Raw genomic sequence first — 16,319 nt, 5'->3', positions numbered from 1 at the left:
TCAGGCACACACAGGCTCCCTCCACAGGCACCCAGGGCTCAGGTACACACAGGCTCCCTCCACAGGCACACTGGGCTCAGGTACACACAGGCTCCCTCTACAGGCATACAGGGCTCAGGTACTCACAGGCCACCTCCACAGGCACCCAGGGTTCAGGCACACACAGCTCCCTCCACAGGCACACTGGGCTCAGAAACACACAGGCTCCCTCCACAGGCACACTGGGCTCAGGTACACACAGGCTCCCTCCACAGGCACACTGGGCTCAGGTACACACAGGCTCCCTCTACAGGCATACAGGGCTCAGGTACTCACAAGCCACCTCCACAGGCACCCAGGGTTCAGGCACACACAGCTCCCTCCACAGGCACCCAGGGCTCAGGTACACACAGGCTCCCTCCACAGGCACACTGGGCTCAGGTACACACAGGCTCCCTCCACAGGCACACAGGGCTCAGGTACACACGGGGCTGCCTCCACAGGCACACTGGGCTCAGGAACACATAGGCTCCCTCCACAGGCACACAGGGCTCAGGTACACACAGGCTCCCTCCACAGGCACACTGGGCTCAGGTACACACAGGCACACTGGGCTCAGGTACACACAGGCTCCCTCCACAGGCACACTGGGCTCAGGAACACACAGGCTCCCTCCACAGGCACACTGGGCTCAGGCACACACAGGCTACCTCCACAGGCACCCAGGGCTCAGGTACACACAGGCTCCCTCCACAGGCACAGGCACACTGGGCTCAGGAACACACAGGCTCCCTCCACAGGCACACTGGGCTCAGCTACACACAGGCACACTGGGCTCAGGTACACACAGGCTCCCTCCACAGGCACACTGGGCTCAGGAACACACAGGCTCCCTCCACAGGCACACAGGGCTCAGGTACACACAGGCTCCCTCCACAGGCACACTGGGCTCAGGTACACACAGGCACACTGGGCTCAGGTACACACAGGCTCCCTCCACAGGCACACTGGGCTCAGGAACACACAGGCTCCCTCCACAGGCACACTGGGCTCAGGTACACACAGGCTCCCTCCACAGGCACAAGGCTCCTGCCAGAGGCACACTCAGGGAGAGGGGGCGCCTGTGTCTGGGGAGGAGTTGGAAGCGCCAGGGGTTGCCTGTAATTATGAAGGTGTGTGCTGCCGAATAAAAATGAGCCGGGATTGCGGATCGACAATCATTAACCCCGGCGGAGGGACGAAGAGACGCGGATACTGAGCGCACTTCTCCCAGGCAGCGGGGAGAGGGCAGCTGCACCCCCGGGATGGAGAGGGACCCCGAGAAGCACCGCCATGCCTTGCTCAACCGAGGGGAGGAGAACGAGATGGTAAGAGCGGAGTCTAGGCGCTGTGCCACCCTCTCTGCCGGAGTCTAGGCGCTGTGGCACCCTCTCTGCCTCTCTTGGCTCCGGAGTCTGGGCGCCGTGTCACCCTCTCTGCCGGAGTCTAGGCGCTGTGTCACCCTCTCTGCCTCTCTTGGCGCTAGAACGCTGCACCCGTCCCCCCGACGCCCTGGGGCGGCCCTGCCAGGGGGAAGCTCACATTGTCACAGGTCACTTTCATTGGGGGCGGGGGGTCTGTGCCCCCCTATCACGAGCTGAGTCTCAGGCACTTCCAAGGTCAGCGAAATACTAAAGTTATTTTCATGTAGCGCTTAAAGTTTGAATTTAGCCTATATCTAAGCGCTGCCATAGATGGCACGGAAAGAGACACAGGGACAAATAACGAAATGCCCGAGATCACACAGTGTTAGGCAAGTGTTGAATATCTTAAACTGCAAAACGCACTCTCTAAATATTACTTTAATTCTGAAATGGGTTCAAAGAAGTGAGTCAGCATTTGGACAACGTTTCCAATGACGTCATCTAGGAGCAGAAATGATAACACCCCCCTCCACCAATCATTTTACGACTATCGATGAGTTATAAGGGTACCAAATAATTCCATGTCAGCAGGATCCCCCTACTCCAGTCCGGGCTTTCTATTTGAAACCGCTGCTGTTTCAGTTGAAATGAACATGACTACAGCTCCCAGAATGCTCCAGATTGTTATTGAAAACCCAGCACTGAAAAATGCGAGTCAGTTGGTAACCTTAACAAAGTTGTTTTGGGGTGACCTTCCCGAAAAACAAGATGAACCTTTTGAGCAATTTATTGAAATTACCGTGGGCTGAAGAATTCTTTACTCGGAGGTCTGAGAATCTATTTCTAGTCGGTGGCGCCTTCAGGGCCGTGCGACCGGTGCAGCCGCACCCAGTGCTGAGCTCCGGGGGCGCTGTGTTTAGAAATAACTTCCCGGTTTAAAAACACCTGCTGCCGAGTTCCTTGTGTGTCCAGCGGTTTTCAGGCAACAATTAAAATGTCAAGATAACTCGGCTGATCAATGCTCCTGCTGGGGAGAGATCGGGGTTTTGTCTTATGGCAAAGTGGTGCGGAGGGTTAAAGCGCCTGCTGCAAAGAGCGCGCACCGAGCAGATCACTGAACCGCGTGTTATGTGGATAGGTCACTGCTTCACACATTTTGTTTATTTATTAACTACTAGTTTTGTTTAAGTATGTGATTAACCTAGGGTGTCCTTGCGCTAACGAACTAATACACTCAGAACACCAACTCGTGCACTCAATTGTTCAAAGTGGAGCCAGTGAAAATACATGTTTTTTCAGAGCCCATGAAGTTTTAAAAGGTCCGGCTCCAAGTTTAACTCAGCCTAGTCCTCGCCTGGGCTCTAAGTTTAACTCAGCCTAGTCCACGCCTGGGTTCCGAGTGTAACTCAAGTGTCAGTCTAGTCCTCGCCTGGGCTCCGAGGGTAACTCAGGCGTCAGTCTAGTCCTCGCCTGGGTTCTGAGTGTAACTCAGGCGTCAGCCTAGTGCTCGCCTGGGTTCTGAGTGTAACTCAGGCGTCCGTCTAGTCCTCGCCTGGGCTCCGAGTGTAACTCAGTCTAGTCCTCGCCTGGGTTCTGAGTGTAACTCAGGCGTCAGTTTAGTCCACGCCTGGGCTCCAAGTTTAACTCAGGCGTCAGTCTAGTCCTCGTCTGGGTTCTGAGTGTAACTCAGGCATCAGTCTAGTCCTCGCCTGGGCTCTGAGTGTAACTCAGGCGTCAGTCTAGTCCTCGCCTGGGTTCTGAGTGTAACTCAGGCATCAGTCTAGTCCTCGCCTGGGCTCTGAGTGTAACTCAGGCGTCAGCCTAGTCCTCGCCTGGGTTCTGAGTGTAACTCAGGCATCAGTCTAGTCCTCGACTGGGCTCTGAGTGTAACTCAGGCGTCAGCCTAGTCCTCGCCTGGGTTCTGAGTGTAACTCAGTCTAGTCCACGCCTGGGCTCTGAGTTTAACTCAGGCATCAGTCTAGTCCTCGCCTGGGTTCTGAGTGTAACTCAGGCGTCAGTCTAGTCCATGCCTGGGTTCTGAGTGTAACTCAGGCGTCAGCCTAGTCCTCGCCTGGGTTCTGAGTGTAACTCAGGCGTCAGTCTAGTCTAAGCCAGGGCTCCGAGTGTAACTAAGGCGTCAGTCTAGTCTAAGCCAGGGCTCCGAGTGTAACTCAGGCGTCAGTCTAGTCTAAGCCAGGGCTCGGAGTGTAACTCAGGCATCAGTCTAGTCCTCGTCTGGGTTCTGAGTGTAACTCAGGCGTCAGTCTAGTCCTCGCCTGGGCTCCGAGTTTAACTCAGGCATCAGTCTAGTCCTCGCCTGGGTTCTGAGTGTAACTCAGGCGTCAGTCTAGTCCACGCCTGGGTTCTGAGTGTAACTCACGCGTCAGTCTAGTCCTCGCCTGGGCTCCGAGTTTAACTCAGGCATCAGTCTAGTCCTGGCCTGGGTTCTGAGTGTAACTCAGGCGTCAGCCTAGTCCTCGCCTGGGCTCTGAGTGTAACTCAGGCATCAGTCTAGTCCTCGCCTGGGTTCTGAGTGTAACTCAGGCGTCAACCTAGTCCTCGCCTGGGTTCTGAGTGTAACTCAGGCGTCATTCTAGTCTAAGCCAGGGCTCTGAGTGTAACTCAGGCGTCAGTCTAGTCTAAGCCAGGGCTCGGAGTGTAACTCAGGCATCAGTCTAGTCCTCGTCTGGGTTCTGAGTGTAACTCAGGCGTCAGTCTAGTCCTCGCCTGGGTTCTGAGTGTAACTCAGGCATCAGTCTAGTCCTCGTCTGGGTTCTGAGTGTAACTCAGGCATCAGTCTAGTCCTCGTCTGGGTTCTGAGTGTAACTCAGGCGTCAGTCTACTCCCTGCCTGAGCTCCGAGTTTAACTCAGGCGTCAGCCTAGTCCACGCCTGGGTTCCAAATTTAACTCAGGTGTCAGTCTAGTCCTAGCCTGCGCTCCAAGTTTAACTCAGGGGTCAGTCTAATCTAAGCCTGGGTTCCAAGTGTAACTCGGGCGTCAGCCTTGTCCACGCCTGGGCTCCGAGTGTAACTCAGGCATCAGTCTAGTCCTCGCCTGGGTTCTGAGTGTAACTCAGGCGTCAGCCTAATCCTCGCCTGGGTTCTGAGTGTAACTCAGGCGTCAGTCTAATCCAAGCCTGGGCTCCGAGTGTAACTCAGTCTAGTCCTCGCCTGGGTTCTGAGTGTAACTCAGGCGTCAGTCTAGTCCTCGCCTGGGCTCCGAGTGTAACTCAGGCATCAGTCTAGTCCTCGCCTGGGTTCTGAGTGTAACTCAGGCGTCAGTCTAGTCCTCGCCTGGGCTCCGAGTGTAACTCAGGCATCAGTCTAGTCCCTGCCTGAGCTCCGAGTTTAACTCAGGCATCAGTCTAGTCCTCGCCTGGGTTCTGAGTGTAACTCAGGCGTCAGACTAGTCCTCGCCTGGGTTCTGAGTGTAACTCAGGCATCAGTCTAGTCCTCGCCTGGGTTCTGAGTGTAACTCAGGCGTCAGCCTAGTCCTCGCCTGGGCTCCAAGTGTAACTCAGGCGTAGGCCTAGTCCTCGCCTGGGTTCTGAGTGTAACTCAGGCGTCAGCCTAGTCCTCGCCTGGGTTCTGAGTGTAACTCAGGCGTCAGTCTAGTCTAAGCCAGGGCTCCGAGTGTAACTCAGGCATCAGTCTAGTCCTCGTCTGGGTTCTGAGTGTAACTCAGGCATCAGTCTAGTCCTCGTCTGGGTTCTGAGTGTAACTCAGGCATCAGTCTAGTCCTCGTCTGGGTTCTTAGTGTAACTCAGGCGTCAGTCTACTCCCTGCCTGAGCTCCGAGTTTAACTCAGGCGTCAGCCTAGTCCACGCCTGGGTTCCAAATTTAACTCAGGCGTCAGTCTAGTCCTAGCCTGCGCTCCAAGTTTAACTTAGGGGGTCAGTCTAATCTAAGCCTGGGCTCCAAGTGTAACTCGGGCGTCAGCCTAGTCCTAGCCTGGGTTCTGAGTGTAACTCAGTCTAGTCCATGCCTGGGGTCCGAGTGTAACTCAGGCATCAGTCTAGTCCTCGCCTGGTTTCTGAGTGTAATTCAGGCGTCAGCCTAATCCTCGCCTGGGTTCTGAGTGTAACTCAGGCGTCAGTCTAGTCCAAGCCTGGGCTCCGAGCGTAACTCAGTCTAGTCCTCACCTGGGTTCTGAGTGTAACTCAGGCGTCAGTCTAGTCCAAGCCTGGGCTCAGAGTGTAACTCAGTCTAGTCCTCGCCTGGGTTCTGAGTGTAACTCAGGCATCAGTCTAGTCCACGCCTGGGCTCCGAGTGTAACTCAGGCGTCAGTCTAGTCCTCGCCTGGGTTCTGAGTGTAACTCAGGCGTCAGTCTAGTCCAAGCCTGGGTTCTGAGTGTAACTCAGGCGTCAGTCTAGTCCTCGCCTGGGTTCTGAGTGTAACTCAGGCGTCAGTCTAGTCCTCGCCTGGGTTCCGAGTGTAACTCAGGCGTCAGTCTAGTCCACGCCTGGGCTCCGAGTGTAACTCAGGCATCAGCCTAGTCCTCGCCTGGGTTCTGAGTGTAACTCAGGCGTCAGTCTAGTCCTCGCCTGGGTTCTGAGTGTAACTCAGGCATCAGTCTAGTCCTCGCCTGGGTTCTGAGTGTAACTCAGGCGTCAGCCTAGTCCTCGCCTGGGCTCCGAGTGTAGCTCAGGCGTCAGTCTAGTCCACGCCTGGGTTCTGAGTGTAACTCACACGTCAGTCTAGTCCTCGCCTGGGTTCTGAGTGTAACTCAGGCGTCAGTCTAGTCCTCGCCTGGGTTCCGAGTGTAACGCATGCGTCAGTCTAGTCCACGCCTGGGCTCCGAGTGTAACTCAGGCATCAGCCTAGTCCTCGCCTAGGTTCTGAGTGTAACTCAGGCATCAGTCTAGTCCAAGCCTGGGTTCTGAGTGTAACTCAGGCATCAGTCTAGTCCTCGCCTGGGTTCTGAGTGTAACTTAGGCATCAGCCTAGTCCTCGCCTGGGTTCTGAGTGCAACTCAGGCGTCAGCCTAATCCTCGCCTGGGTTCTGAGTGTAACTCAGGCGTCAGTCTAGTCCAAGCCTGGGCTCCGAGTGTAACTCAGTCTAGTCCTCGCCTGGGTTCTGAGTGTAACTCAGGCGTCAGTTTAGTCCACGCCTGGGCTCCAAGTTTAACTCAGGCGTCAGTCTAGTCCTCGTCTGGGTTCTGAGTGTAACTCAGGCATCAGTCTAGTCCTCGCCTGGGTTCTGAGTGTAACTCAGGCGTCAGTCTAGTCGAAGCCTGGGTTCTGAGTGTAACTCAGGCATCAGTCTAGTCCTCGCCTGGGTTCTGAGTGTAACTCAGGCGTCAGCCTAGTCCTCGCCTGGGCTCCGAGTGTAGCTCAGGCGTCAGTCTAGTCCACGCCTGGGTTCTGAGTTTAACTCACGCGTCAGTCTAGTCCTCGCCTGGGTTCTGAGTGTAACTCAGGCGTCAGTCTAGTCCTCGCCTGGGTTCCGAGTGTAACACATGCGTCAGTCTAGTCTAAGCCAGGGCTCCGAGTGTAACTCAGGCATCAGTCTAGTCCTCGCCTGGGTTTTGAGTGTAACTCAGTTCTGAGTGTAACTCAGGCATCAGTCTAGTCCTCGTCTGGGTTCTGAGTGTAACTCAGGCATCAGTCTAGTCCTCGTCTGGGTTCTGAGTGTAACTCAGGCGTCAGTCTACTCACTGCCTGAGCTCCGAGTTTAACTCAGGCGTCAGCCTAGTCCACGCCTGGGTTCCAAATTTAACTCAGGCGTCAGTCTAGTCCTAGCCTGCGCTCCAAGTTTAACTCAGGGGTCAGTCTAATCTAAGCCTGGGCTCCAAGTGTAACTCGGGCGTCAGCCTAGTCCTAGCCTGGGTTCTGAGTGTAACTCAGTCTAGTCCACGCCTGGGCTCCGAGTGTAACTCAGGCATCAGTCTAGTCCTCGCCTGGTTTCTGAGTGTAACTCAGGCGTCAGCCTAATCCTCGCCTGGGTTCTGAGTGTAACTCAGGCGTCAGTCTAGTCCAAGCCTGGGCTCCGAGCGTAACTCAGTCTAGTCCTCGTCTGGGTTCTGAGTGTAACTCAGGCGTCAGTCTAGTCGAAGCCTGGGCTCAGAGTGTAACTCAGTCTAGTCCTCGACTGGGTTCTGAGTGTAACTCAGGCATCAGTCTAGTCCACGCCTGGGCTCCGAGTGTAACTCAGGCGTCAGTCTAGTCCAAGCCTGGGTTCTGAGTGTAACTCAGGCGTCAGTCTAGTCCTCGCCTGGGTTCTGAGTGTAACTCAGGCGTCAGTCTAGTCCTCGCCTGGGTTCTGAGTGTAACTCAGGCATCAGTCTAGTCCTCTCCTGGGTTCCGAGTGTAACTCAGGCGTCAGTCTAGTCCACGCCTGGGCTCCGAGTGTAACTCAGGCATCAGCCTAGTCCTCGCCTGGGTTCTGAGTGTAACTCAGGCGTCAGTCTAGTCCTCGCCTGGGTTCTGAGTGTAACTCAGGCGTCAGTCTAGTCCAAGCCTGGGTTCTGAGTGTAACTCAGGCATCAGTCTAGTCCTCGCCTGGGTTCTGAGTGTAACTCAGGCGTCAGCCTAGTCCTCGCCTGGGCTCCGAGTGTAGCTCAGGCGTCAGTCTAGTCCACGCCTGGGTTCTGAGTTTAACTCACGCGTCAGTCTAGTCCTCGCCTGGGTTCTGAGTGTAACTCAGGCGTCAGTCTAGTCCTCGCCTGGGTTCCGAGTGTAACACATGCGTCAGTCTAGTCCACGCCTGGGCTTCGAGTATAACTCAGGCATCAGCCTAGTCCTCGCCTAGGTTCTGAGTGTAACTCAGGCATCAGTCTAGTCCAAGCCTGGGTTCTGAGTGTAACTCAGGCATCAGTCTAGTCCAAGCCTGGGTTCTGAGTGTAACTCAGGCGTCAGTCTAGTCCTCGCCTGGGTTCTGAGTGTAACTCAGGCGTCAGTCTAGTCCTCGCCTGGGCTCTGAGTGTAACTCTGGCGTCAGTCTAGTCCTCGGCTGGGTTCTGAGTGTAACTCAGGCGTCAGTCTAGTCCAGGGGTACTGGACTGTCCAAACATTGTATCCGTGTTTTAATATATATATATTTTTTTAATAGTGTCAGCAAACACCCCTGCGGCAGCGCGAGTCAAGAGACTGGTGCTCTGTGGGGGCTGGGGAGCTGCAGGGGCCCATGAGGTGAACAAAGCCTCATTAACATGGGAATGGTCTTTTAAAGACCTGTGAATTGCTCTGGTGCGGCTGTGTGTGTGTGTGCCCGGAAGCTGTCTCAGCCCAGGCCCAGGCAGGATTTGAAGACAAAGGTGTGTATAAATCTGGTAGGCTTTGTGCTTTAAACAAGGGAACTCTAGTTGAGATTGATGCTAGCTGTACCAACTATAGTTTGGCTTCTGAATCTAAAAACATCTATTTTTGGTATTTTTGAGCAAACCGGCACCAGGGGGAGGATGGATGGCCTCCTGGTCTTAAAGAGGTACAATTCATCCCCGTCTGCCAACCTACCAAATGGCGCCATTTGAAAGTCAGGGGGAGCTGGGGTAGAACCAGTCACAGGTCAGCCTTGCATCTTTAAGGGAATGAGGCCTTTGGACGAGTGAGACCCTGTGAGGCCGACGGGGCTGGGCCAGAGTCAGCCACACTTGTGCAGCTAAACGATGAAGAAAGACTACTAGGCTGGTCACTGCATTTTAAAACTGCAGAAAGGCAGATGTCTGCAGCAACATTATATCTATAGTCTCACCTTCAACACCTTCTCAGTTTTTACTGATGAATGACAGCTCAGCCGCACTGTTTTGTTATAGACATGCACGGACTATTTTCTCAGTTTAGGTCCTATCTGGAAATCAAATGAGGCTGGGTGGAGTCAGCACGTCATGTTATTAGGTTGGCATAGAAGGGTTTGTCATTCTGTTTGTATCTGGAAGAAAATGGAAAATGAAACACTATTTAAAAAGGGAAAAAGTGTTCCAAGAAATGGCACACGTTTTTAAGGGAAGACAAAAGCAAATATATGTTATATTAAAATGTCTATATATGGAGAGGAATTTGATTTTGATCATTAGTCTGGATGGGGATAATGAGTTTTAATTAAGGGTCTCAGTTAAGGTTTGACGGGTTGGGCACCAAACCATTGGGCTGGGGCTTCGGACAGACACACATCTCCCTCCCTGAGGGAGAGCAAGGGAGAGCCAGAGAGAGGGAGAGCGAGGGAGAAATAGACAGAGGGAGAGCAAGGGAGAGCGAGGGAGGGAGACAGAGGCTGAGGGAGGGAGACAGAGGCAGACAGAGTTAGAGCGAGGGAGAGGCAGACAGAGAGAGAGCGAGGGAGAGGCAGACAGAGGGAGAGCAAGGGAGAGTGATGGAGAGCGAGGGAGGGAGAGAGAGACAGACAGAGGGAGAGAGAGGGAGGGAGACAGAGGGAGAGACAGACAGAGGGAGAGCGAGGGAGAAGCAGACAGAGGGAGAGCAAGGGAGAGCGAGGGAGGGAGACAGTGGCCAAGGGAGGGAGACAGAGGCAGACAGAGTTAGAGCGAGGGAGAGGCAGACAGAGAGAGAGCGAGGGAGAGGCAGACAGAGGGAGAGCGCGGGAGAGGCAGACAGAGGGAGAGCGAAGGAGAGTGATGGAGAGCGAGGAAGGGAGACAGAGGCAGACAGGGGGAGAGCGAGGGAGGGAGACAAAGGGACAGCGAGGGAGAGCAAGGGAGAGGCAGACAGAGGGAGAGCCAGGGAGGGAGACATAGGCCAAGGGAGGGAGACAGAGACAGACAGAGGGAGAGCGAGGGAGGGAGACATAGGGAGAGCGAGGGAGAGCAAGGGAGAGTAAGGGAGGGAGAGAGAGGCAGACAGAGGGAGAGCGGGGGAGGGAGGCAGAGGCAGACAGAGGGAGAGCGAGGGAGGGAGGCAGAACGAGGGAGGGAGACAGAGCGAGGGAGACCTCAGAGTGAGGGAGGGGGAAGGAGAGAGAGGGAGACAGAGGGAAGGAGGGAGAGGGAAGGAGACAGAGGGAAGGAGGGAGAGGGAAGGAGAGAGAGGGAGAGGGAAATAGAGTGAGGAGAGGGAAACAAAGAGGGAGAGGGTAACAGAGAGAGGGAGAGGGTAACAGGGAGAGGGAAACAGAGAGACGGAGACAGAGAGAGAGTGAGACAGTCAGAGTGAGTGAGACAGAGGGAATGAGACAGTCAGAGTGAGTGAGACAGAGGAAGAGCGGGAGTGAGAGGGAGTGAGACAGTCAGAGTGAGTGAGACAGACGGAGACAGAGACACAGAGGGAGAGAGAGGTAGAGAGAGGGAGGAAAAGGGAAAGAGAGAGGGAGGTAGACAGAGCGAGAGAGAGAGAGAGACAGAGAGAGAGAGAGAGAGAGAGAGACTGAGAAAGAACGAGAGAGAGAGATGTGTGTATGTCGGGACTGGTGGCTCAGTGGACGAAGACGTCCGCTGCAGGGACCAGTGATCAACCTCATGGTACCAGTTTGAGCCCCGCCCCCTCCCCACTGACCCCGCCCTCACCGGTGAGGCCCTCGGCCACAAACCACACTGTAAATTTGGCCCCCGAGAGAAAGTTTGTGATTATCCATGGTCGAGTCCAAGCCTGGGCTCCGAGTGTAACTCAGGCATCAGTCTAGTCCACGCCTGGGTTCTGAGTGTAACTCAGGCATAAGGCTAGTCCACGCCTGGGCTCCGAGTGTAACTCAGGCATCAGTCTAGTCCTCGCCTGGGTTCTGAGTGTAACTCAGGCGTCAGCCTAGTCCTTGCCTGGGTTCTGAGTGTAACTCAGGCGTCAGTCTAGTCCAAGCCTGGGCTCCGAGTGTAACTCAGTCTTGTCCTCGCCTGGGTTCTGAGTGTAACTCAGGCGTCAGCCTAGTCCAAGCCTGGGCTCCGAGTGTAACTCAGTCTAGTCCTCGCCTGGGTTCTGAGTGTAACTCAGGCGTCAGTCTAGTCCAAGCCTGGGCTCCAAGTGTAACTCAGTCTAGTCCACGCCTGGGTTCCGAGTGTAACTCAGGCGTCAGTCTAGTCCACGCCTGACCTCCAAGTGTAACTCAGGCGTCAGTCTAGTCCTCTCCTGGGTTCCGAGTGTAACTCAGGCGTCAGTCTAGTCCACGCCTGGGCTCCGAGTGTAACTCAGGCATCAGCCTAGTCCTCGCCTGGGTTCTGAGTGTAACTCAGGCATCAGTCTAGTCCTCGCCTGGGTTCTGAGTGTAACTCAGGCGTCAGTCTAGTCCTCGCCTGGGCTCTGAGTGTAACTCAGGCGTCAGTCTAGTCCTCGCCTGGGTTCTGAGTGTAACTCAGGCGTCAGTCTAGTCCACGCCTGACCTCCAAGTGTAACTCAGGAGTCAGTGTAGTCCAGGGGTACTCATAGTACGGCCCGCGGGCCGGTGGCGGCCCGGCAAACCTTCCCTGGCGGCCCGTGGACTGTCCAAACATTGTATCCGTGTTTTAATATATATATATATATTTTTTTAATAGTGTCAGCAAACACCCCTGCGGCAGCGCGAGTCAAGAGACTGCTGCTCTGTGGGGGCTGGGGAGCTGCAGGGGCCCATGAGGTGAACAAAGCCTCATTAACATGGGAATGGTCTTTTAAAGACCAGTTAATTGCTCTGGTGCGGCTGTGTGTGTGTGTGCCCGGAAGCTGTCTCAGCCCAGGCACACACAGGCAGGATTTGAAGACAAAGGTGTGTATAAATCTGGTAGGCTTTGTGCTTTAAACAAGGGAACTCTAGTTGAGATTGATGCTAGCTGCACCAACTATAGTTTGGCTTCTGAATCTAAAAACATCTATTTTTGGTATTTTTGAGCAAACCGGCACCAGGGGGAGGATGGATGGCCTCCTGGCCTTAAAGAGGTACAATTCACCCCCGTCTGCCAACCTACCAAATGGCGCCATTTGAAAGTCAGGGGGAGCTGGGGTAGAACCAGTCACAGGTCAGCCTTGCATCTTTAAGGGAATGAGGGCTTTGGACGAGTAAGACGCTGTAAGGCCGACGGGGCTGGGCCAGCGTCAGCCACACTTGTGCAGCTAAACGATGAAGAAAGACTACTAGGCTGGTCACTGCATTTTAAAAGTGCAGAAAGGCAGATGTCTGCAGCAACATTATATCTATAGTCTCACCTTTAACACCTTCTCGGTTTTTACTGATAAATGACAACTCAGCCGCACTGTTTTTGTTATAGACATGCACGGACTATTTTCTCAGTTTAGGTCCTATCTGGAAATCAAATGAGGCTGGGTGGAGTCAGCACGTCATGTTATTAGGTTGGCATAGAAGGGTTTTTCATTCTGTTTGTATCTGGAAGAAAATGGAAAATGAAACACTATTTAAAAAGGGAAAAAGTGTTCCAAGAAACGGCACACATTTTTAAGGGAAGACAAAAGCAAATATATGTTATATTAAAATTGTTGGACAGGCCTCGTGGTAGGCCCGACCCCTCCCCGCATGGCGAGTCATGGATCACTGCTACCCCTGTTCCCTGGACAAGAACCACCCCTGCAGCCGCCGGGTCAACCCCCAGCTCTTCCCCGACGGGGCCCCGGCCCATAACAACAACATTCTCGGCTGGCCCGGGTTCCTTCCCGAACCACCGTCCCCGGCCCAGCCGCCATCTTGGACCCGCCACGACCAGGCCTCGTGTCCACGGGTCGACCTCAACCTCAGGCCCAGCCAAGCCCCGACATCGAGGCACCACCGTCCCCCCAGGGGGTAAAGAGACCACTTGGCGAGTCAATGGATGAAGGAGTGTCGATGGCTCCCCTCCGCCAGGTTTCGATCACCCCCCAGCCTTCCTGGGCACTGGCTCCACCCACCTGCTGGGTGTCTGGACTCCCTCATCCCGGACCCCCCGACCTCCAAGTGCGAGGGTCCGGACATAAAAGGGCGCCAGACCTATAACTGGGGTAGCTCCAGAGCAGGAAGGCAGTTGTATCCTGGAGTCGAGAGACACCGAGACAAACTCATCCTGGGAGGCCTGCTGGCGCTGCCGCGGCCCCTCTTTGTGAACTGTCCTTGAAGGCCTGCTGGCGCTGCCGCGGCTCATCCTCTGCGTGAACCATCTTCGAAAGCCTGCTGGCGCTGCCGCGGCTCATCCTCGTGAACCATCTTCGTAGGCCTGCTGGCGCTGCCGCGGCCCATCCTTGTGAACCATCTTCGAAGGCCTGCTGGCGCTGCCGCGGCTCATCCTCGTGAACCATCTTCGTAGGCCTGCTGGCGCTGCCGCGACCCATCCTTGTGAACCATCTTCGAAAGCCTGCTGGCGCTGCCGCGGCTCCTCTGCGTGAACCATCTTCGAAAGCCTGCTGGCGCTGCCGCGGCCCCTACTTGCGAACACTCCAGCTCGAGGATTGAGAGCCATACACCAGCTACCCCCTGTACCGGACCGGTACTGAGACTGTCCCGCTACCCCCTTTCTCACAGAGACTAGAGTTGACGAGATCATCGTATCCTTGTCTTGCTGTATCGTCAAGTTTACCCTGCCTTAGAATACCTATAAAAGCGTACAGAACCTATCTTGGTGTGGCGTCCATCTGTGGGGGGGGGGGGTAGTTGCTTGTCCGTACGCTCTAAGGAGAGGGCCCTCGCCAGGAGGCCTCTCCCCCTTGCTCGGCCGACCCTCCGAGTCTCCGTCTAACAAAAATGTCTATATATGGAGAGGAATTTGAGTTTGATCCTTAGTCTAGATGGGGCTAATGAGTTTTAATTAAGGGTCTCAGTTAAGGTTTGACGGGTTGGGCACCAAACCATTGGGCTGGGGCTTAGGACAGACACACATCTCCCTCCCTGAGGGAGAGCAAGGGAGAGCCAGAGTGAGGGAGAGCGAGGGAGAAGCAGACAGAGGGAGAGCAAGGGAGAGCGAGGGAGGGAGACAGAGGCCCAGTGAGGGAGACAGAGGCAGACAGAGTTAGAGCGAGGGAGAGGCAGACAGAGGGAGAGCGAGGGAGAGGCAGACAGAGGGAGAGCAAGGGAGAGTGATGGAGAAAGGGGGAGGGAGACAGAGGCAGACAGAGGGAGAGCGAGGGAGGGAGACAAAGGGAGAGCGAGGGAGAGCCAGACAGAGGGAGAGTGAAGGAGAGCAAGGGAGAGCGAGGGAGAGGCAGACAGAGGGAGAGCGAGGGAGGGAGACATAGGCCGAGGGAGGGAGACAGAGGCAGACAAAGAGAGAGCGAGGGAGGGAGACAGAGGGAGAGGAAGGGAGAGTAAGGGAGGGAGAGAGAGGCAGACAGAGGGAGAGCGAGGGAGGGAGGCAGTGGCAGACAGAGGGAGAGCGTGGGAGGGAGGCAGAGCGAGGGAGGGAGACAGAGCGAGGGAGGGAGACAGAGCGAGGGAGGGAGAACTCAGAGTGAGGGAGGGGGAAGGAGAGAGAGGGAGACAGAGGGAAGGAGGGAGAGGGAAGGAGACAGAGGGAGACAGAGGGAAGGAGGGAGAGGGAAGGAGACAGAGGGAGACAGAGGGAAGGAGGGAGAGGGAAGGAGAGAGAGGGAGAGAGAGGGAGAGAGAAATAGAGTGAGGAGAGGGAAACAGGGAGGGAGAGGGTAACAGAGAGAGGGAGAGGGTAACAGGGAGAGGGAAACAGAGAGACAGAGAGAGAGTGAGACAGTCAGAGTGAGTGAGACAGAGGGAGTGAGACAGTCAGAGTGAGTGAGACAGAGGAAGAACGGGAGTGAGAGGGAGTGAGACAGTCAGAGTGAGTGAGACAGACGGAGACAGAGAGACAGAGGGAGAGAGAGGTAGAGAGAGGGAGGAAAAGGGAAAGAGAGAGGGAGGGAGACAGAGCGAGAGAGAGACAGAGAGAGAGAGAGAGAGAGAGAGAGAGAGAGACTGAGAGAGAACGAGAGAGAGAGATGTGTGTATGTCGGGTCTGGTGGCTCAGTGGACGAAGACGTCCGCTGGAGGGACCAGTGATCAACCTCATGGTACCAGTTTGAGCCCTGCCCCCTCCCCACTGACCCGCCCCCACCGGTGCGGCGCTCGGCCACAAACCACACTGTAAATTTGGCCCCCGAGAGAATGTTTGTGAGTACCCATGGTCTAGTCCAAGCCTGGGCTCCGAGTGTAACTCAGGCGTCAGCCTAGTCCTCGCCTGGGTTCTGAGTGTAACTCGGGCGTCAGTCTAGTCCCTGCCTGGGTTCTGAGTGTAACTCAGGCGTCAGTCTAGTCCACGCCTGGGCTCCGAGTGTAGCTCAGTCATCAGTCTAGTCCACGCCTGGGCTCCGAGTGTAACTCAGGCATCAGTCTAGTCCAAGCCTGCACTCCAAGTGTAACTCAGGCGTCAATCTAGTCCAAGCCTGGGCTCCGAGTGTAACTCAGGCGTTAGCCTAGTCCTCGCCTGGGTTCCTAGTGTAACTCAGGCGTCAGTCTAGTCCAAGCCTGGGCTCCGAGTGTAACTCAGGCGTCAGCCTAGTGCTCGCCTGGGTTCTGAGTGTAACTCAGGTGTCAGTCTATACAACAAAAAGGGCAGGTGAGTGAGGGTAAATTGCGCTGGGAAGAAATTCTAGTAATCTAATGCAATATCCAATTAGCTTAAAGGATAAGATTCTGGTCACCCAGCCAGAGTCGAACAATGTGACATGTGAACAGGCCACAAGTGTAAAGTTATAAAACAAACAATATATCCTGAGCTAAGAGTTCTTCAATAACAAGAGACAAATATCGAGTCCAAGGCTTCAAAGTATCTTCATTGATCTTCATTTATTTTCATTTTCAATTGAATCCAATCTTCAATAAAGATTTTAATAACAGCTGCCAACACGTGTTTCGTCTAGGTCGTGATGACCAAAAGACTTCGTCATGGCATGTAAATTAAAAGGAGGGATTATGTTGAAATATTGAGAGGAATGCCTTAGTCCATAACCAGCATCAACTCTTATATCGATTCCAAGTATTCTCCAGGGTTACTAATACACTAATTCCATAAGCCCAGTCATTAGTGTCGGTAAATATGATTTGAAAAGCAAGCCGTGTCCGGGTCACTTTAATGAAAATAGAGAATTCA

General features: G+C 54.7%; 1 protein-coding gene across 1 annotated transcript in view; it reads left to right on the top strand.

Moving 5' to 3' along the window:
* Nucleotides 1-1,134: 1,134 nt before the first annotated feature.
* The window catches only part of LOC147700479 (putative cation-transporting ATPase 13A4), a 941,662-nt gene continuing 926,477 nt past the window's right edge, over nucleotides 1,135-16,319 (top strand). The window contains exon 1 of the mRNA XM_086929645.1: nucleotides 1,135-1,346. Coding sequence (XP_086785771.1) covers nucleotides 1,284-1,346 — 63 coding nt within the window. The 5' untranslated portion in view covers nucleotides 1,135-1,283. The remainder of the gene's footprint in view (nucleotides 1,347-16,319) is intronic.

The sequence above is a fragment of the Lissotriton vulgaris genome, chromosome 7 (assembly GCF_964263255.1).
Source record: "Lissotriton vulgaris chromosome 7, aLisVul1.2, whole genome shotgun sequence".
In the NCBI taxonomy this organism is placed as follows: Eukaryota; Metazoa; Chordata; class Amphibia; order Caudata; family Salamandridae; genus Lissotriton; species Lissotriton vulgaris.
The sequence above is the reverse complement of the archived record's forward strand: the minus strand, read 5'-3'. Positions and strand labels throughout refer to the sequence as shown.